The sequence below is a fragment of the Borostomias antarcticus genome, assembly GCF_949987555.1.
Source record: "Borostomias antarcticus genome assembly, chromosome: 25".
Taxonomy (NCBI): Eukaryota; Metazoa; Chordata; class Actinopteri; order Stomiiformes; family Stomiidae; genus Borostomias; species Borostomias antarcticus.
The window spans coordinates 8,711,693-8,733,388 of NC_140258.1; the positions used below are offsets into that span (position 1 = coordinate 8,711,693).

General features: G+C 50.6%; 2 protein-coding genes across 2 annotated transcripts in view; one reads left to right on the top strand and one right to left on the bottom strand.

Annotated features, from left to right (window-relative positions):
- Positions 1–12,367, bottom strand: part of plekhh2 (pleckstrin homology domain containing, family H (with MyTH4 domain) member 2) — a gene marked incomplete at its 5' end in the record, with an annotated part of 22,520 nt that extends 10,153 nt beyond the window's left edge. Inside the window, 11 exons of the mRNA XM_084458857.1 lie at positions 107–243; positions 445–607; positions 898–992; positions 1,100–1,175; positions 1,767–2,623; positions 2,947–3,135; positions 3,343–3,424; positions 3,593–3,676; positions 3,991–4,140; positions 4,339–4,401; positions 12,245–12,367. Of these exons, the coding sequence (XP_084314983.1) occupies positions 107–243; positions 445–607; positions 898–992; positions 1,100–1,175; positions 1,767–2,623; positions 2,947–3,135; positions 3,343–3,424; positions 3,593–3,676; positions 3,991–4,140; positions 4,339–4,401; positions 12,245–12,367 (2,019 nt within the window). The remainder of the gene's footprint in view (positions 1–106; positions 244–444; positions 608–897; positions 993–1,099; positions 1,176–1,766; positions 2,624–2,946; positions 3,136–3,342; positions 3,425–3,592; positions 3,677–3,990; positions 4,141–4,338; positions 4,402–12,244) is intronic.
- Positions 12,368–14,976: 2,609 nt separating this feature from the next.
- The window catches only part of thada (THADA armadillo repeat containing), a 67,512-nt gene continuing 60,792 nt past the window's right edge, over positions 14,977–21,696 (top strand). Inside the window, exons 1-12 of the mRNA XM_084458942.1 lie at positions 14,977–15,022; positions 15,366–15,447; positions 15,569–15,678; positions 15,806–15,936; positions 16,983–17,131; positions 17,229–17,261; positions 17,416–17,464; positions 17,562–17,755; positions 17,872–17,966; positions 18,453–18,676; positions 20,589–21,316; positions 21,462–21,616. Coding sequence (XP_084315068.1) covers positions 15,375–15,447; positions 15,569–15,678; positions 15,806–15,936; positions 16,983–17,131; positions 17,229–17,261; positions 17,416–17,464; positions 17,562–17,755; positions 17,872–17,966; positions 18,453–18,676; positions 20,589–21,316; positions 21,462–21,616 — 1,941 coding nt within the window. The 5' untranslated portion in view covers positions 14,977–15,022; positions 15,366–15,374. The remainder of the gene's footprint in view (positions 15,023–15,365; positions 15,448–15,568; positions 15,679–15,805; positions 15,937–16,982; positions 17,132–17,228; positions 17,262–17,415; positions 17,465–17,561; positions 17,756–17,871; positions 17,967–18,452; positions 18,677–20,588; positions 21,317–21,461; positions 21,617–21,696) is intronic.

Genomic DNA, 21,696 nt, shown 5'->3' on the forward strand with positions numbered 1-21,696 from the left:
GCGGGCCCTAACTGAAACCCTGCATGTTTATAGGTAATGGGTTATCTGTTCTTGGCTTTCTTGGCCCCCAGTCCCGCGGAAAGAAGGGGAGAGAGAGACTCCTTACACTCTTGCCGTTGTCGCTGGCGGAGGAGCAGGTCTTGGGGAGTTTCTGCTCGGGCTCGGAGCACTCCGTGTCGGTGGAGTACGCGTCCGGAGGGATGGCGTAGTCGCTCTCTGAGGCCACGGAGGACATGGACACTGCTGGGGGGGAGGGAGGGAGGGAGGGAGGGGGAGACGCCGGCTGAGAAGGTGAATGGGGTTGGAGGAAAAACACACGACACGGACGTTTCTGTTGCCATGGTGTGTGTGTACGTCCTGGATGGCAGGAGAAGTGTGTGTGTGTGTGTGTGTGTGTGTGTGTGTGTGTGTGTGTGTGTGTGTGTGTGTGTGTGTGTCGCGTACCCCTCTTGAGGGAGCGTGGGCTGCCAGGGCTGCCGTCCTTGCGGGAGCCGGACCCGGAGGTGTGAGAGCTGCAGAGCGACTCCTCCTCCTCTCCCGAACTGGACGACTCCTCGGAGCTGGACGACTCCTCCGAGAACGGACTGCTGCTTAGCAGAGTGGCCTTCTGTGGTGGGCAGAAGACACACCGTCAGCAGGCACACACACACTCACACACACACACACACACACACACAAAGTGAGAAAGACACACTTACACACGCACACACACACGCACACACAGTGAGAAACATACCCTCATGTACATTGTGAGAAGCAAACACACATACACATACAAATACAAATGTGCACACGCACACGCGCACACACACGCACACACACACACACACACACACACACACACACACACACACACACACACACACACACACACACACACACACGCTCACTACCTACCCCCTTCAGAGTGGTGTAAACTGGTGTGGTCATGTTCTTATAGATGAGGGAGGTGTACAGCACAAACGCGGGGTATGAGGACTGAAGGGAGGGGTCTGGAACAGACATCACAGCTCAGCCAACCAATCATAGATCTCTCTCTCTCCCCCAAGACAGGACCAATGGCCAGACAGGAACCAAGAAGATTTGGTGTTTAACTCACCTTTGCTAGCAGGGTCTGTGGATGAGGCCTCTGACAGGCTGATTCCAGACTTGGCCACAGCGTATATCCTGCTTTCCTGAGGGACCATTGACACAAATGACAATCAAAGGAGGTGTTAATAGTGTTCACATGTATAGATTATTAAGTATTCTTTTTTTTATTACCTCCGCCCCAGCGATTGCTGGGTGAGAGGTAATGTTTTCAGTGGTGTCCATCCGCTGTAGGACTACGCAAAAACTACTGCAGTGATTTTCACGAAGCTCGGTGGAGGGGTGTAGCACGGGCCACCTTAGAACCCATTCAATTTTGGAGTGGATCCGTATTACGGCGCGGGTCCACGGGCCGTTTTATGGTTGGTTTGTTTGTTTGTTTGTTTGTTAGTAGGATTATGCAAAAACTACCAGATCGATTTTCATGAAGCTCATTCAATTTTGGAGTGGATCCACGAGCCGCCCAAACACGGCCGGCCATTCACCTCCATGCATTCTTTAGACCCCGTTTTACGCTAAATCTACCAGACCGATTTTCATGAAATTTAGAACACATTCAATTCTGGCGTGCACAGAGCCACGAAACGCATTCAGGGGCGGAGGTCTGTGCTCTCTGAGCACCATTTCTAGTTAAGTTATGTATTTATAAGTTGTTAAAATAGGAAGGTGTTTTTCACCCAGGAGGGGAACCGGTGGAGAGGGGGAGTGGGCGGCTTGCTTCCTGGCAGGGTACCCGGCAGGTCCGCGCCCTCCGCCGGCTCCTCCTTGCCGCTGGCGGTGGGCGCGGCCGGGGGGGCGGCGGGACGCGGCAACACGCCCCTGACCGTCTCCATGGAGACCTCCTGGTCCAGGTCGGTCTCCTGGGGTCGCAGGGGGCGGAGCATGCTGATGGCGTTGCGCGTGCGCCCGTGTGCCGCCTCCGCGCCGATTGGCGGCTGGCTGAGGTGACGCTTCGCCAGGTCCGCGCTCATCATGCCGAGCCCGGGGTTGGGGGTGCGCAGGCGGGGCTGCTTGGGGGACGCGGGGGTGTCGCGGGGGTCCTGGGGCGGCGTGGGCCGTTTGGGGGTGAAGCTAGGACTGGGGGTGTTGGCCCCGCTGGAGGAAGAGGACGAGTCCAGCCTCTGGGACTGGAAGCGTTTGTTGAGCTCCTCCGAGGAGCAGTCCTCCAGCCTGCGGCCCCCCTCCTGGTCCCCCGGCCCCCCCTCGCTGGAGCCCGTCAGGCTGAAGTGGGGGCGCTCGGCGCGCTGCATGTCGTCATCGAACAGGGAGCTGCTGTCGTCGCTGGCCGTCAGGTAGGTCTCGCTGCCCGGGCGGCTGTACGGCAGCGAGCAGGCCACTCCCTCGCCCGCTCCCCCTCCCTCGCCCTCCGACGCGGCGCTGGAGAGGATGGAGGACACGCAGCGCGACTCGGGACCCCCCGCGCCCTCACACGCACCCTCCTCCTCCAGGGCGGGGTCCGTGGTGCCGGGCGGGGCCGCCCTCTGGCCCCCAGCCTCCGGACCGGATGAGACGGGTGTCTGCTCAGGGCTCTTATCTGTGTAGGTAAACGACACGCAAATAAAAGGTTCCATTTCAGACTCGTTGTAGTGACCGCAGTTCTGATTCTGATTCCTTCATTGTTGTATCCATTGTACAGGTACAAGGGAGTCAAATTCTTACGTTCTAGCTCAACCTCAACAAGATACAGCAATAACGCAGGATAAATAGTAATAAAAAAACTGTTCGGTAATTGCAATAGGGTCAACAAACGTCATGTCAACTCCAGTTCAGGAAATTAACGAATGACAATACTACGGCCTGTTCTGATTGGTGGGAGAAAGACAGGTTCTCTCCAGTGACATCCATCCAGGGTCTTACCGGCAGTGTCCCCGTCCTCGGCCTCGCCCTCGGGCTGGGCGCTGAGGGTCCTCTGGGCAGGCTCCGGGCCGGTCAGCACCTGGGGGCTCTTCCCTCGCACCTGGAAACACCCGAAGGTCAAGCTGCTCAGACGCTGGGCCTCGCCAGGCCTGGGCTGGCCGCCGCCGCCACCGCGCTTCTGCTCCACCGCTGGGAACCACGCACACACACACACGCACGCACACACACACAAAAGCACACACACACAAACGCACACGTACACACAGGTACATGTACAGTGTACTGTATGCATGGATACACACAGAGCTAGATGAACTGGGTGGTAGAACTAGGTGCTTTAGGAATTAGAACATTATAAAGTGTGTGTGTGTGTGTGTGTGTTTTGTTCTGTCTTACCATACACCTGTTTCTGTAGCTCCAGGATCTGAGCCTCTTGATACTGGTTGGTCTCTCTGAGTGCAGAATTCTCCACCTCAAACTAGACACAACACGCACGCACGCACGCGCACACACACACACACACACACACACACACACACACACACACACACACACACACACACACACACACACACCACGCACATTTTACAAGTGAACAAACAAACACTCCTCATGTCTGCCTACACACAGCTCATGCCTCCCATACCTCAGCAAGCTTGAGCATCACCCACTCCTTGATCTTGGCTGCCTTCTCCTCCACAGTCTTGGCATCCTGGATGCGAATCTGTTTCTGGTGAAAGACATTCAGACAGAGATCATCAGAACATCAGCTTCCATCAGCTTCCTAACTCAGTTATATATATATAGTCATCCATTCACATGAGCACTGCTTGATACTGTACACAATGACAAGTGAACAATGCCATTTAACCTTTATTTTATTTTTTAAAAAATTTACATTTAAATTTGAAAAATTTATTTATCCAAGTGAGTTACATTGAGATCTTCTCTTCGAGTAAGAGCTTTGTATGTGTTAACACAAGAGTTGCACTAAGCCCGTACTCTCGTTAGCTACTGCCCCCTAGTGTCTGGAGGCGGCCTTACCTGCTCCTCCAGCTGCTGCTCCAGCAGGCCGATGACGTCATCCTTCTCCTGCAGGAGTGACTGGAGCTCCTGACAGCGCCTGAACATGCGCAGCTCAGAGTCACCCGACTGACCGTTCGGAGCCTTCAACTTGTCCTCCATCCACTGCACCTGAGACACACATGCACATACACACACACACACACACACACACACACACACACACACGCACACACACACACACACACACAGGTTCATGAGAGTGCTCTCAACATTTGCACGTACAGACATGAACACACACACATACACACACACACATACACACACATGATGAGAACACACTCCAAGAGGTTAGCAGACAGTATTTACCTGCTGGTGTGCTTTGAAGGCCCGTTTCTCAGCTTCCATCACCTGTGTCTCCAGCTGCTGTATCTGTGTGTGTGAAAGAGAGAGTAGACATACTGAACCACTAGGCTACACACACACACACACACACACACACACACACACACACACACACACACACACACACACACACACACACACCATCCTCTGGCTTCCCGCTCTCCTCACCTGTACGTGACCTGAATGGAACCCTTCATTTCCTGTACCTCTAAACACACTAAAAAGAATGTTTACTCAGCCAACTAGGTGAAATACCACGTTACAGTCCAGACCAGAATGCAGCAAATATCACCAAATAAAGAATGCCAAGGAGCGTGCTAGGCATAGCGATACTTCCTTTCTAGATAACGCTGTAGTTCTTAAATGGAAAAAGACCTAGGCCTAGAGTAGCACATAATATTCCTCAATAGAACATACACTGAAGCCTTGCCGGACAGCCATAATAAAATATACACAAAGCCGTGTCTTATATTATATTACACATATTAATATACCTATAGTCTCGCATAGCCAGACCTATCTTCCACACTGTGCCATGGGGGAAAATGCTGTATTAAACTAATCACAATCATCTTAGGCGGAGCGGTTGGCAGGTGGTTGTTGTTTCACGTAGTCTAGATTGAATCTGATTGGGCCAGGAATCAGATCTGTCACCAGATTCGCCACTGATTGGCCAGGAATAAACTAAATGACAAGGCTTATCTCCAAAACCTACATCCACTGAGTCAGACTAATACACCTATAATTATACTATACATAAATATAATCTGTGTGCTGACATGAGTTACATGGTGTAAAGACTAGGCCGATAAAAAAAGAAAGACGGATCTTGACCCCCCGAAGTGAACTTTGACCTCCGTTGCTAATCCTGTTGGTCCTGGTGGCGGCTTGCTACAGGGAAGTCTGTGTGGGCGTTAAAGTGCACGGGTGTCATGTCTCAAAGGGGACAGGCGCTGCTTTGTGTTACCTGATCAGAGAGGCCTCTGGGAAAGCTGTCGAGGCCGTGTTAAAACCGCCGGGACACGCAAAGCGCCGTTACTGTAATACTGGAGCTCTGTTCCCTTCACACTGCTGCTACACCCTGATTGATGCCGCTTTGTCACTTACAGTACACACACACACACACACACACAGACACACACACACACACACATACACACTCTGTTAAATATATACACACACACTCATACACACACACACACACACACACACACACACACACACACACACACACACACACACATAGCCACTGTGTTACACAAAGTATACACACTCACACATACACTCACACACAGAGCTTTGTGGGAATGGGGGCGATGACTTTATGCGCAACATTCCTCTCAAATTCCTCAGCTCAGGGTGACACGACGCGGCAGGAAACCAGTGTCTTCTGAGGAGGCGGTACTAGAAACAGTTCAGACTGAGACCCAAGGTCCATTTATAGTCGGTATAACAAGTGTCCTACATCTGTGTCTTAGACAAAAATGACATCCGATAAAAAAAACGAACAAATGTATTGGGGTGGTCGCCGACATGCCTTGCAATTTTAAGGTCGCAGACTCGTCATATTGTTGTGTAGTTAATTTACCATAAGGAATAAACTGGACATTTATGGGAATTGACATACAATGTAAATGGATTTCTAGGACAAGGACGTCATGGTGTATGGTTGTAGTGGGCGCCATGCGCCAGAGGTAACCATGAGGCCACACCCTTTCATTGCTGGACGTTTTCTGGACAAACAGGGTAGCAGCTTGGTCTCTCTGCATAGAAGCCTTGTGGTGGGTGTGCCAACAGGTGTCTGACTGTGGAATGAGTGTGTCAGAAACTAGGCACCATAGCTATTTTATTATGTTTTATTTTTTTGGTACATGATTTCCGTAGACTGCAAGTCTGGTCCAATCTGACTCCTACTGGGCAGGTGGAGGGAGAGGAGAGCAGGCCTGGGACACACACACACACACATACACACACACATACACACACAAACATACACACACACGTACGCATCGCACACAGACACACGCGCGCACACACACACACACACACACACACACACACACACACACACACACACACACACACACACACACACACACACACACACACACAGGAAAATACTGTAGCCACTAGCCAGCCATCTGCCAGCTAGACTGAAGGATGTGTTCTGATCAAAAACACACATGAAACCAGTATATACGTCACGGAAACACACAGGCACACACACATTCAGACAGACACACACACACACACACACACACACACACACACAGTGCCACGTCTTTTTCAGAAAAGGATTCTCCAAAGCATATGGTCTTCCACAAGTGAGTAACCACAGATTTCTCTCAACATACAGATATAGCATGAGGTAGAGAATAGAAGCCTAATTACAGAGCATGTAGAATACAGCTGGAGAGAGAACACAGCAGCAACACACTGAACACTAGACATAGTGTGTCTGTACATGTGCGTGTCTGTGTGTGTCCATGTGTGTGTGTGTGTGTGTGTGTGTGTGTGTGTGTGTGTGTATGTATGTGTGTTTGTGTGTGTGTGTGTGTGTTTGTGTGAGAGCTTGTTTATAGAAGCCTATGTGGGCCTGTATCCTTATACTGGACATCTACAGTAATTGGAAGGATGAATCATTGCTGTGTGTGTGTGTGTGTGTCTGTGTGTGTGTGTGTGTGTGTGCGTGTGTATGTGTGCCCTGTGCAATTGGCTAGCAGCAGTTTACACTGGTAATCAGTTGATGGAAAAAGAAGAGATGTCCGCACAACAGCTGCTGCTCCAGGGTGCATTGTCAGTAAGACCTATACTGCACCAAGGTCGAAACGTTGTGACCTGCACAATCAATACACGCTGTTGTGCGGTTATCTCTTCTTTTTCCATATCAGCTGATTACCAGTGGGCCTTTTTGTCCAGCACCAGCGCAGACACGGATGTGCATAACATTGCCTTTGAATCCGTTGATATGGCCCATTACCAGTTCCCTGAAACACACACACACGCACACGCACACACACACACACATAACCCCTCCCAACCCACCGTGATCTAACCACTGTCCGACGTCCTCTGCCCATCTTCTGAGCACATCGGTACACATGTGAGCTGCTGTCCCTCTGCCCCTGTAACCCCTAGCATCACTCTCTCACCACGCCTCTCGACAACGCCCACCGCTCCCGTCCAAAACTCCGGCTTGATTCCCATTCCTGACATTCCTGGCCTGAGTCGTTGTGGCCAGCTACCCCCCCCCACGCCCTCTCTCTCTCTCTCTCTCTCTCTCTCTCCTTCCCCTCGTTTCTCCCTCCGTCCGCAGTCGGCCAAGCCAGCTCACAAAGCCACTCTGTAGCCGCCGGGCCTGGAGCGCTTAACTGGACGCTAGCTAGCGACATTAGCTCAACACCATAGTATCTGGGAGTGACGCACATGGAGGCTTTGATGCTAGCTTGAGGAAGCTAATGCTAACTGCATCTGATATCCCCCCCACCACCGCTGCCACTGAAGTCCCTGGTATCCGACTAGTTAGCCTACACAATGAGCCTTTATAGACACTTGACTGGTGAGAGGGAGGGTTGTATGTGTGTGTGTGTGTTTGTGTGTGTGTGTGTGTGTGTGTGTGTGTGTGTGTGTGTGTGTGTGTGTGTGTGTATGGGTCTCGAACTGTGACCTCCTGTCTGGGTGATTAGCACAGACACAGAACCCCTTTGAGCACCATTCAACATACACACAGTCATGCACACACTCTCTCTCTCTCTCTCTCTCTCTCTCTCTCTCTCTCTCTCTCTCTCTCTCTCTCTCTCTCTCTCTCTCTCTCTCGCACCGTTTCTGTCACAGGGAGGAAACCGGTGGAGAGAGGAGAGCAAATATCTGAAGTTTGGAGACGTTGGGAGGAATTCCACCTCCAGATCATCTCAGAGGGGTGCGGCGGCAGACACGGGGCCAGCGCTGAAATTAGAAGCATGTGTTCGTGCGAGTGAGCATGGCAGAGGGGGCGTGGCTTGAGGGGCATCATCATGATGATATAGGCCTGGCTACTCTCTCTCTAATTGTTTCTGTGAGTGTGTGTGTGTGTGTGTGTGTGTGTGTGTGTGTGTGTGTGTGTGTGTGTGTGTGCGCGCGTGCGTGCGTGCGTCTTTGAGTGTTCATTGTCTGACCCAGATACAGTACTGCCCATTGGCCCCAGTAAGGTCAACAATTCCGTGAATCTGACAAGGGGTCTGATAAGACCCCATCGTCAGAGAGAGACATTTGGCCCATGTGACCGTCGGTGAGTGCCGACGGGAGGCCGCCGCCCACGCAAATGTGGAATCAATCTGGGAGTGCCAGCCAGGCAGGAAAAGAAGAGGAACACTAAACCAGAGCACATGTCTCCACCCCAAATGTGGTTTCAGGCGTGTGTGTGTGTGTGTGTGTGTGTGTGTGTGTGTGTGTGTGTGTGTGTGTGTGTGTGTGTGTGTGTGTGTGTGAGAGAGAGAGTTCTATTAAAACTGGGGCAAAGTGGCAAACCCCCAGGAGTCACTCTTCAGTTCCATATGGTCCTACAAACGACAGTGGTGAGAGGATAGGCTACACCAGGGTCACGGCAGCCATACAGCTGTGTGTCGTGTTCAGTTCCTCCATCATCATCATCTACTGACTTTGGGATGAGAGAGAGGGATGAGAAAGAGTAATAGATACGAGGGAGAGAGAGAGAGAGAGAGAGAGAGAGAAAGAGAGAGAGAGTGGAGAGAAAGAACAGACAGAAGAGCAATGAGAGAGAAAGAGGGAGGGGGGGCAAAGGCAGAGCGCCATCCAGGGAAAATAAAGCACACATGCGTTCTTTGTCTCTAGCAGTACGGTCCAGTGTCCCAGCTGGCTAGTTCAGTAGGCAAAACTAACGTTGCTCCAAGGACCCCACCCTCCTCCTCAACCCCCCCCACACTCCACCCCGCAACTGCCATGCCAAGGACAAGGTGTGGGGAAAAAGAGAGAGGGAGGAAGGGAGAGAGAGAAGAGAGGGAGGGATAGAGAAAAGAGAGGGAGAGTGGGAGGAAGGGAGAGAGAGAAGAGAGGGAGGGATAGAGAAAAGAGAGGGAGAGTGGGAGGAAGGGAGAGACAGAAGAGAGGGAGGGATAGAGAAAAGAGAGGGAGAGTGGGAGGAAGGGAGAGAGAGAAGAGAACGAGGGATAGAGAAAAGAGAGGGAGAGTGGGAGTGAGGGAGGGAGAGAGAGGAGAAGAGAGGGAGAGTAGGAAGGAGAGAGGATAGAGAGAAGAGGGAGAGTGGGAGGGAAAGAAAGAAGGACAGAGCAAGTGGAGGGAGAGTGGGAGGGAGGGAGACGGCGTAGAGAAAGGAGAGGGAGAGAGGGACGGAGAGAGAGAAGGATGAAGAAAGAAGAGGGAGAGAGGGAGGGGAGAGAGAAACAGAGCGTCTGCATATTCGGAGAGAGGAGAGAGAAAAAAGGCTTGTGACCCACATCCCTCCATCCTGCCAAACATGGAGAAGTGGAGGCTGCCCCCTTCACTGTCTATGCGACTGGTTCTCTCTCTCTCCCACTCTCTTTCTCTCTCTCTCCCCCTCTCTCTCTCTCTCTCTCCCTCTCTCTCTCTCTCGCTCTCTCTCTACAAGTTCACTTCCTGCGCAACACACTCTGTTTACAAACCAAGGAAGTTCCTCCCCTGGGCCACCAAATGATTACAGGAGTGTTTATCTATTCTCCCCATCTCTCTCTCTCTCTCTCTCACCCCCTCCCTCTCACACTCTCACTTTCACTCTCCCTCTATTTCTCTCACTCTCACTCTCTCTTTCACTTTCTCTCCCTCCCTCTCACTCTCTTTTTCCCTATCTCCCTCCCTCTCTCCATCCCTCCTCCTCCGTATGCTCTTCACCTTCAAGTCCCCTCTCTCTCTCTATCTAAGTCATCTTAGATTCGTTAGTTTCAGCAGTGCTGACATTGGTACGGTGGACCGAATTTCTTTGTCAAGACGTCTTCAGCTCAGAATCTCCAGTGTGAAGTGTGGCTCTCTGTCAACCTCACTCCCAGTGCCATTCCTGTCCGTGTGCATCACTGGTTCCAGAGGCTAACTGTCACATTTAAGTGATGGGCGCCCCCCACCCACTGTCCATTCAGCTAACCTGCCCACCCAGCAGAGTGAATCATCATAAACTCCCCTCTGACGGACGCACAGTATACACACATTGCCTCATCACCACCAACCCACGCATGCATGCGCGCACACACACACACATATACACACACACACAGACACACGCGCACACACACGGACACACGCGCACACACACACACACACACACACACACACACACACACACACACACACACACACACACACACACACACACACACACACACACACACACAGAGTGAGAGATTAAGGGAGATTCCTGACTGAGGTGCTGTTTAAAACAACAGGCGAGCTGACGCAGGGCGCAGCCCCGCAGCAGGGATGCAACCACAAACACACTGGGGCCTGCGCTCTGCGGCGCGCTCGTCTGAGGAGCTCACAGCAGGAGGAGGTCAGAGGTCAGTGTCAGAGAGAAGAGCTGAGCGGGCCAGAGATGGAGAGGGGGGGGGGGGGGGGGGCGTGTTCGACAAGGTGGTCACTAGAGTGTTCCCTCATCTCAAAAACTCCTACTTTATATTGCCAGGCGATTGGTGCAGAGAGAGCGTTTATACAGTGCTATGTTACACTATGTGTCCTTTTAAAGGTGTTATGTGTGAAATATGGGACAAAAAAGGTTGCGATATCTCCCAAAATGCCTTCAATCAACCTTTGCTTTATCACAAAAACACAAACACCAGTGTTCTCGAGACGTTTGTCTTCCCGTCCAGCTGAGGTTCAACTTTGTAATTAAATGAATTTGGGCATACATGTATGTATCCCAGCATGCAGTGCGCAGTGGAGTCCTGTGGTCAGCCTGCTGTTTACATTAAGGTCTAATCAGGCGTCCCTGGAGAGCGCCTCAGAACTAGGCCAACAAACGGCAGGGGCCAGGCTGGCCTATCCTCTCCTCCCCACCGAGCACACCAGGGCTAGGGCTACATGGAGGGCTATGTCCGAGTCTGACTTTCCAACTCTCACCGTTTCTCCTTGACTTTCTCTCTTTCTCTCCTTACCCCTCTGTCTCTGTATATATCTGTCTCTATCGTGGACTCTCTTTCTCTCACACACACACACACACACACATACACATACAAACACACACACACACATACACACACACACACACACAAATCTTAAAACAGCCCGACTGCCACATAACCCAAGTCTTCGTCATCCTCCATCCTCAATCTTCTCCCTGCTCTGTTCTCATAGTTCTCCATTACTGAACACACACAGACTCACATGAAGCCCTTACCCACCCTCTGTAACCTAGATAGGAAGACACAGCCCCACACCATACATGGAGAGAAGCCTCAAAATCCCTATGTTCCACATACTGGAGGAGAGAGAGAGAGAGAGAGAGAGAGAGAGAGAGAGAGAGAGAGAGAGAGAGAGGGGAAAAAAAAAACCGCCAGCTCAACCAAGTGACCTTTGCCCAATGCTTTCAGCCGTCGCTTCAAAGGCCGTCTGACTGACGTAAATGCAGATGGTTGTTAATATCGGATCAAGCGAGGGGAGGGCAATCTGCTGAGGCATTGTGGGAGGAAAACCGCGGATGAGACCACATCCTTGTTCTGTTTCTGTGAGCGGCCATGTTCCCTACTTTTCCCCCCCACTCTCTCAGCGAGAGATAAGATATGCAAAGTGACTAATTAAAAGATGAGACACTGTCTGAGCTATAATGGGACTGTGTGGTCCGGCGAATGTCTAATAAAAGGTTTATAAAAGGCATATGAAGGCAACATAAAGAACAAGAGACACATGGTACCTTCTCGGCCGTAAGCTCTCGTATCTTGACAATCTGCACCCGGAACTTCACGAGGAGAGCCTCCAGGACGAAACACTTCTCCTTCCAATCCTCCTGTCCCATGGTGTCCTCCCCCTCCGCCATGGTCCCAGACCCAGAGCCCGGCCCCCCGGCCCCTGGGGACACAGACATACACACAGCAACATTAGGATAAACAAACGACAAGCAGAACTGAACAGTCCAAATGTGGACCAGTGGAAAAGCAGCAGTAGGTACTGTACCAAAGTACAGGAAATTGGGCAATACTCTGCTAGGAATTATGCTCCAAATCTGTCTCTAGTAAATAGAGAGAGACAGGGCGAGACAAAACAGACTATGAGCTGTATATGAGTGTGCCATGTACAATGATTGAACATTGGGACTTTGTCTTACAGTAATGTGAAAGATACCTGGGAGAGAAGTAAAATTAGAAAAACATAGTCTCATAGGCACATCGACTGCCATGGAGAGAGAGAGAGAGAGGGAGGGAGGGAGAGGGGGGGAGAGAGAGAGAGAGAGAGAGACAGGGAGAGAGAGGGAGAGAGAGAGAGGGAGGGAGAGAGAGAGAGAGAGAGAGAGAGAGAGGGAGGGAGAGAGAGAGAGAGAGAGAGAGAGAGGGAGGGAGAGAGAGGGAGAGGGAGAGAGAGGAGTTGCTGTTGTAAAATTGTTTTCCCCCTCAAGCACCTGAAATGTTCCAGGGCTGGGCCTCGCTGCGCTGGACCCAACCAGACTGGGCAGAGGGCAACACTACAGCTAGCCAAACAGAACACACTGCTCCTCCAAAACACACCGCTACACACAGACGCACTGCCATCAAGTTTTCCATTGTGAGCTAATGTTTATCGTGAGAAACATGTGTTAATAGGAGAGGGAGAGAGACAGAGAGAGAGGAAGAGAGAGAAAGATGACAGAAAGATGAGAGAGAGCAAGAGAGAGAGAGAGGGAGGAAGAGAGAGACATGTTTGTGTGTGTGTATGTGTGTGAGAGAGAGATGAGAGAAGAGAGAGACATAGAGGGAGAGAAAGAGATGTGAGAGGGAGAGAGAGAAACTTTTTTAACAGCCTCTCATTACAGTGCTGGCTTCCACACAAAGAACATGTGCAGAGGACTGTTTCCACAGGCTGTTTCTGGTTGATTGTTTATTGTGGTGAACAGTGACGAAGACCATGGCTGAGTCTATATCTGCCTCAGAACAACAACAACAACAACAACCAGAAAAAGAGAATGAACATGAACTATTATTTAATTAAAACTATATTAAATGCACTGTATATCCCTGTCCTGACATCTAAACACTCTTTATAGAATATTTGAATTCTTTCAATACTTTGTTATCATAATGCATGACTAGCCTTGGTCCCCCGGTCCTCTCAGCTTGATGGCTCTATTCATTCTGATAAGACCCACCAAGCTCCTGACTGTGCTGGTTTCCTATGACGTTATCTCTCCCATCACCCTGTCTCCCCATGCGTGGGGCCCCCTGTCCATCATTCCCTTGCTCATTCTCTCTCTCCTTCCCACACTCATTCTCTCTTGTTCATTCTCTTCCCCTCTCTCTCCCTCTCTCACTCCTCTCTCTCTCATACTTTCTCTATCTCTCTCCCTCCGTCCTTCATCCTTCAGCATGTGTGATGATCATGAGGGGATGAGAGGGGTGGAGGACAACATCAAAGCCTGGTTGACCCTCGACCCCAGGGAGAGGGAGGAGAGCTGCTTCCTGTGAGCAAAGCCAGAGCAGACACAGAGAGCAGTGTGTTGCTGTGCATTACCATAAGTACATAATAGGTCTTGTTTATACATTTGGATGGATATTTATTATGTTTACATGTATCTTGATCCAGTACAATATTGATAATAGCCTACTCTTTTGGTCGAATTATCTCTTCTGCCCAGTAGGTCAGTCCTTTACATGTGAATTAAGATGTGAATTTTTAAATACAACACAATATTCAGATCTACAGTGACAATACCATAGTTTCTTCTTTTAAAAACTACAAATAGGCTATTGTTTGTATATAATAAACAATACAATGATGTTTTGATAGTTGACATACATAACACAGTAATTGTAATACTCTCAACATAATACAGTAATTGGACCGAAATTTTTAGAAGGATATACCAACAATATCACTCAGATTTATATCTCCCCCCAATCTCCCTATAAAGAAAAAAAAGGCATCATTATACCTTTCATATTCTTGACTTACCCTGCAAATGGTTGGCGAAAGACAGCTGAGGGGAGAATATCACTCTATTTCAGCAAAAACGTCCATGTCGCCCTTGTAGTTTTTCCTGTCGTATTATTATACCAATAATGGAATAAAATCGAGGAATTTTCCCGTCTCCAAAAGTTTTCATTTCACTCCACACTCTGGCAAAGTTAAAACAGGGCTGGCTCGAGGGCGTGGTTTCCCACAACAGTGTCCAATCAGATACATCACAGGCTTGGCCATGTAAATCTTGAGACAGAAAGTACAATATTGATCGACATGCATGCTAACCAATCACAAGCCATAATATACTTGGTTGAAGGACACGGTCCAATCAGAGTAACGTTAGAGGCGGTCTAGTTCACGACCCGGAATTGACGTTTCACACGTGTAGCATGGACGGTACCTAGCACACTAGCAAGCTCACCCCAGAAACCCATTAATAATATAGATAATTGGTACTTCCAAGTTAATGTTGCTATTTTGCATGTTCCTCAAAGGTTAAAGCTTTAGCTACATTTGAAGCCACGTAGCTAAAAGCCTCCTGGTAAGTGTATTCCCTTCAGCTACAAAGACCCCTTTCTTTCCAAGCCTCTTGCTATCAGCGTCTGCGCGTCATTTTCACAATACTGTATCTTAGCTGGGTATCTTAGCTGCCAAAAAGGTATCTTGTTTCCTGTGATGTGCAACAGCAGAATACATTTCATTCATTAGACATTTCGTTGTATGCTTGCTTGTGAGTAGTAATGGATGTGTGCGTGTGGTTGGTTGGTTCGTTTCCCAACCACTGCATGATTCAGGGAAGAGAAAGACTTCCTGCCCTTAGATGTGGCCAGAGTCCTCTGTGGTGTTCTAGTCCCTTTCAAAGCTCTGCCTGTCCTCACGCACAGGGGTGAGTCATGGTGGTCAAGAAGAAAACAGTCAAAGCAGAGGCTGTGGTCTTGGACCAGGACAAGCTGCAGGAGCTGACGGGTGAGTTCTGAACTGTGCCGTGTGTGTGTGTGTGTGTGTGTGTGTGTGTGTGTGTGTGTGTGAGAGTGTGTGTGTGTTCTTGGATGTACGGTAACTGCCCCTCTGTTTGTGTGTATGTCAGCCTCCCTGTCAGTGGATGGAGGAGATGAGAAGACCAGACAGGTGGCCCAGACCCTCCAGAGAGTTCTGGCACTGACAGACCCGGTGCAGCAAATCCAGTTGGTCAAGAAGGTTGGTCTTGAGCTAGGACTGCACCATCTGTATGGTGCTGGACTGCAGTTACCATTCCCCATGTCGTTAATGAAATAACTGAGTAGACACCATCGCGGCTATTCTGATAGGCTGTCTGTGTCCACAGGCAGGCTCCCTATTGGAGGAGCTGAGTGAGGGGGAGTGTCATGGTGCCCTCCTACAGGCCTGCCTCCACGCCCTGGCTCTGGTCTACACCTCCCTGCAGGCCAAGAACCCCCTCCGCAGGGCCAGCGCCAGGTACACCCCTTCCTCTCCTTGTCTGCCCTCTCCCCTACTTCCTTTCTCCCCTCCCCTACATCCTTTCTCCCCTCCACTCCCTTGCTCCCTCTCTCCTCTCCTGTCCTCTGCTCCCTCTCTCCTGTCCTCTCTCCTGTCCTCTCTCCTGTTCTCTTTCCTGTCCTTTCTCCTGTCCTCTTTCCTGTCCTCCTGTCCTCTCTCCTGTCCTCTTTCCTGTCACCTTTCCTGTCCTCCTGTCCTCTCTCCTGTCCTCTCTCCTGTCTCTCCTGTTGGGGCCGACGGCCCTTTTTCTCCCTGTACTCTCCCCAACCAGGACCAAGAGAGGCTGTGGCTCAGGAGGTACTGTAGAGCGGGTCGTCCGATGACCGCAGGGTTGGCGGTTCGATTCCCGGCTCCTCCTGTCCACATTTCCAAGTGTCCTTGGGCAAGACACTAAACCCCAAATTGCTCCCAATGAGCAGGCGGCTGTACATCTGTCTGACACCTGCATATCTGTCTGACTTGCTCCATGCACATGCTTCCAACGGGTCACTGAGGTCTGCTGACCAAGCCCTGTTGATTGTCCCCTGACCAGGCTCAAGACCAGAGCTGACAGAGACTTTGAGTCTGTGGCACCTAGATTGTGGAATGCTTTTCTTCAGGTCTTGAGAGCTGCAGCCTCTGTATTTTCAAGAAGCAGCTAAATAAACTTCTGTTTAGCTTATAAGCTTCTGTTTGCGTTTATCGAGTTAATTTGACTATGTTTATGACTGTTGTCCTGTTTGCTCGGTTTCATTTTGCTGATTCTTTGTATTCATTTTAACCTGTGTGAAGCACTTTGAGTCCTCTCTGTGAGGACTTGCCGCCATCGGTGTGTGAATGTGCGTGTGAATGGGTGAATGAGAGGCCATTGTAAAGCGCTTTGGATACTGCGGTGCTGTCTGTTTACCATTTACCAGGTGGTTGGTCACCACCACTTATCACTATGTCATGGAGCCACTTCTGGAGCCACTTCTATACTGTATGTGTTCAAGTGTTGAATCCTTGCTCGCTCTCTCTCTCCTCAGTGCCCTGGGCTGTGTACCGGCCTGGCTGCAGGACCAGACTGTGGGATGTCTGTCTGTCTGCCTGTCCGACTGTCTGTCCTCCCAGGGTCCAGACCAGTACCCGCACCTCATAGACTCCATCACAGCATGTCTGGACGCCTTCCCCCTCGGTATGCATTTGAAATCTCCTTCGGCCATGTAGCCTTCCAAAAATGGAACCTTCTAAAATGGAACATTTCTAATTTCTTGTTTTCTATCATGTTCCAGGTGAAAGGTGTATCCACAGGTTGCTACCTGAAGGTGAGGGTGCTCTTTAATCGCGTGTTTATCAAGCCATTTTAAGGCCAGGTCTTCCTCGGCCTAAGTACACAACAACTGGAGACTTTCCTGTTATTGTATTGATGTTTAACCTCTGGTACCATTTTATTCTCCCTTGCTCTGTTCTGTCCTGTAGTGTTAGAGTTTCTTCACAAAGCCTTGGCTGAATATCTACAAATAAACAGGTAAGACAGTCAGTAATCTCTATAGGGCTCATGTCATCACTGCTGTCCCATCTCTGCTTGACTGGTGTATCTCTGTCGCCCCCTGCTGCCTCCCCAGCGGTCTAGCAGGCAGACATGTGGCCCAGGCTCAGCTCATGCACTGCTGTCTGGCTGCGGTCAAAACCTCCATGCTGGTGGTGCAGAGATCCCAGGAGTCCATCAGCGCCGCCCTGCTGGCCATCCAGCCTCACCGCGCCCTGCAGAGCACCCTCGGCCAGCTGCTGGCCTGCTACACATGCATCCTCACTGACGGTAAGGCTACGTTTGATTCCATATTTGACCGCCAAGCGCCCAAGTCTGGGATGGGCTGTGAAACGCCTTGACGTCCTCTACCCGTCTCCGCCTGTCTCCTCTTTCCTGTCCCCCAGAGGAGTTTGTGCAGACCGTCCAGAGCACGGCGGGCATGGCCGTAGTCCTTTTGATCCGGTCCGTCATGGCCAGCGGAGAGGGAATGCCTGCGGTGGTGAGTGAGTGACCACACACTCTCTCCAAGAGTGGAAGTCTCTGAGTATTTGCGAAGTCCTGGATGTCTTTAACACGACTACAGTGTAGTTCCGGATAGCCCGAATACGCAGCTCGGGGTGTATTTCAAGACCTCCGGATTCAAGGCTCGTTTTCGCCGGGGTGGTAGTAATTGCTAGGCACAACCAGGAAAATGTTAAAGCGAATATGCATTAGTATAATATTCCAGGCCTTTGTCTCTGTCTGTGTGACAGTGTTTCTGTCTTTGGCCCTATTTGGAAAAACAAAAAGTCAACCTTCTTTCATTCCTTCCTCCCTCCCTCCCTCCCTCCCTCCTTCCCTCCCTTCCTCCCTAGCTGTGAAACAGCTTTGTAGAGAAGCTTATGTTTTCGCCTATCCAGCCATGTTAGACCAGGTTACCTGAAGGAAGCATGAGAGTTAGAATGCATCTCTGTAGAACTCAAGTTTGGGCTTCTTGTCTCTCCAGGTGTCAGGCCTGTTACTGGGGTCAGAGCAGGGGGCTGACACTGCCCCCCAGTGGCTGAGGCCGGCCTTTGCGGGCCTGTATGCTAGCGGCCGCCCCGCCGGCGTGTCCCTCTACCTCTGCCACGGCGCCCTGGCCATGCTTAGCTGGAGGGGCACCTTCCAGGGGCCAGACTGGGAGCAGCTGCTGCTGCTGGTGCCGGACACACTGCTGGCTCTGGATACAAGGTCAGTCACACACATTTGGTCTTGGCTAGTAGGGATAGGGTTAGGGATATCGATTGGCCACCGATTTAAATCGGGGCGATTTTCATTCCAAATGTCTCGATCGGTGGTCACCAAATTGGATGATCGCAAAAGCTCATCTTTTAAGTCTGTTCTAGGTGGTTAGCTTGACATGGATACAAGTACAAACTTGGATGCTACAAGCTAAATGCTATAGAGTGGTGGGTCAATTCAGAACGTGAAATGGTGACGAGGGTATGAATACAGAACCTGATCGATGTGACGTAGCTTGATCTCGAGTTGAATAACGTTAAGTCAACAATGTTCAACATCCATTCCAATTGTGCAAGTTTTCTCCTGGGATCTCTCCATACAGCGTTTTTTCATACTGCCCAAATATCTGCTGCTAATCACTCATTTACGAAATCTCTGAATAGCTATAGTTTGGACATTTTTGCTGTTTAAGGACACAGCACACAAGTTGCTCTTCAAGCAGTGTGAAACGAAACTCCGGTTGCTTTCTTTCAAGGAATTTCAAAATAAAGGTCATGGAAAACAATTATACTTATTTATTTTTTTTACTCACTTGGCATTGGTCTGAATGATATACTTCAATATACAGTGTATCTGATATATACTGAATAATATTTGGAGGGCCTATTCATGAGTTGAGTGATTAATGGGCAACCTTAATCTACTGTATATGCAAGCAAAGACAGTGGCATCATATTGGTACAATAATATGGGTAAGACCATTCTACAGGTCTTCTACAACAGGAAGTGAGGGAGGAACTCTTCCCATGTCGTCTCTTCACCCCCTATGCCTGTTCTCCTGGAGATTAGCTATGTGGGCCTGAGGGATGAGGATCTCCACCTGGGCTCTCCTGGGCGCAAGAGCACTGGAAGCGCGTGCTGCCCCACCCCCCCCCATCGTCTTCGGACCCTGGTGAATCTCACTATGAGACATCTATGCCCCTTGACCCAGGCACCTGTCATTCCAGGCTCTGTCCCATCTGATTTGGAAGTCGCCCCGGCTTGTCTAAACAATCCAACTGCCTTTAAGGAAAGGAGAGGGCTTGGGCTGATTCATCTAAACATAAGAAGTCTCCTTCAGCAACATGAATTGGATCATCTGAAAATGTTAGTCTCTCAGGCTGACCCTGATGTCCTGGTATTGTCTGAGTCTTGGCAAAAAAAAATCTGATGGTGATTCCTCTGTAGCTCTGCAGCAATATAATTTATATAGAAACGATAGAGTTTGCAGGGGTGGTGGCGTTGCTATTTATGTAAAATCTTCTGTTATTGGTAAACTTCCACCTTCCACCTCGTCTCAGTTGGACTGGAGTCTTGGTACCTACCAGACCCGATCAAACCATCGTCTTGTTTTTAGGGTTCCTCGAGTGCATTCTGAACTTGGCAGAGCTGCTTTTTTCCATGATGCTTCATACCTGGAATACTTTTCAACAGACTCTAAAGCTTGAGGTACTTCCTTCAGTCGCAGAGTTTAAATTCAAGGCTCTTGATATTTGCACTCAACCTGTAACTGTTTTAATAATAATAATAATAATAATAATAATTGTATAGTTATAGTGTATTTGTTTTGTTATTTGTGTGAACTCGTCAACACTAAGTGAGGGAAAACTCGGTGCTTTACGAGTATAAATAAAGGTTTGAAAGTAAATGAAATTAATTCTAATAAGAGAAGTATATTTTGTTGGAATAAATCTGTATCGGCCGATCCTGAGGAAAATAATCGGTGATTGGTATCGGCCCCAAAATCCAAATCGGAGCTTCCCTATTTGTTAGTTCAAGAAGGCACAATGTTGTCGTCTTGTTAGCGATTGAGTTGTTTTTCTTCTTGTGCCTCTGCGAATGTGTCACCCTGTAAAACCCCACATCCCATCTGTGTGTCCAGCATAAAGGAGTCCAGCACTGCCATGGTGGTGGCCCGCGTGTTGACCCTCTGGAGCGCCGCCGCCCTGGACTTTCTGCAGGGGGTGCCGCCCCACTCCCCAACCCTCCTCCTCTCCCTCCGGGGGGGCTCGGAGCTCCAGGGGCGCCTGCTGGAGCACGTCTACGCCCGCTGGGAGCACCCGCTGGACGGGGTGCGCCACCAGACCTGCTCCCTGTTCCGGAACCTCCTCCTCATCCACCTGCGCACCGACCCCGCCGTCCCCGACCCGACCGCAGACCCTTACGTCACTGAGCTGACCCGCAGCCTGCTGGGGCTGGAGTGGCACATGAGGGGGAAGTACGGCTCTCTGGGCTGCCTGGTGGAGCTTCTCGGGGCAGGGTACCTGCTGGAGCTCCAGCCCCAGCTCCCCTCCTGTCTCCTGGGCCTGATGGACGACCAGACCCTGGCACCCTATGCCAGCGACCTCCTGGAGAAGCTGTTTGTCAGTCATCGGGCCCAGCTGGCCGGCGGAGGAGGAGGTGGTGGCGCGGCAGCAGCAGGCGCAGAGACATGGATGGAGATCTGGCACCGGACCTGGGTGACGCCCCTGCTCCAGACGCTGTGCCGTGCCAGGCTGGACCAGACCACCTACATCCTGGACTACTTTCTGCCCAAGCTGCTGCGCTGTAGCCCTGACAGTCTGGGTCGCATGGTGCAGGCCCTTCAGGACACACCACCCACCAGTGCAGGTATAGACGCGCACGTACACACACACACACACACACACACACACACACACACACATACACACACAAACGTCAGGGTCCATGACTAGAGGGTTTAGGAGGGACATTGGGACTGGGCCATGCTCTCCTGCTTCCATGGTGTGTGCAGGTCCTCCAGGCAGCAGGGGCGCTGTTGGGGCTCTGATGACGTGCCTGCGGGCGGCGAGGGCCCAGGGCGCGGTCCACTTCTCAGAGGAGGGGCTCTGGGCGGGGCTGGTGCCGTTGTCTCTGCTCCGCCGGGCACTGGTGCACAAACATGACCAGGTGAGGTCTGCAGGTGTGTGTGTGTGTGTACGTGTATGTGTACGTGTGTGCGCGTGTGTGTGTGTGTGTGTGTGTGTGTG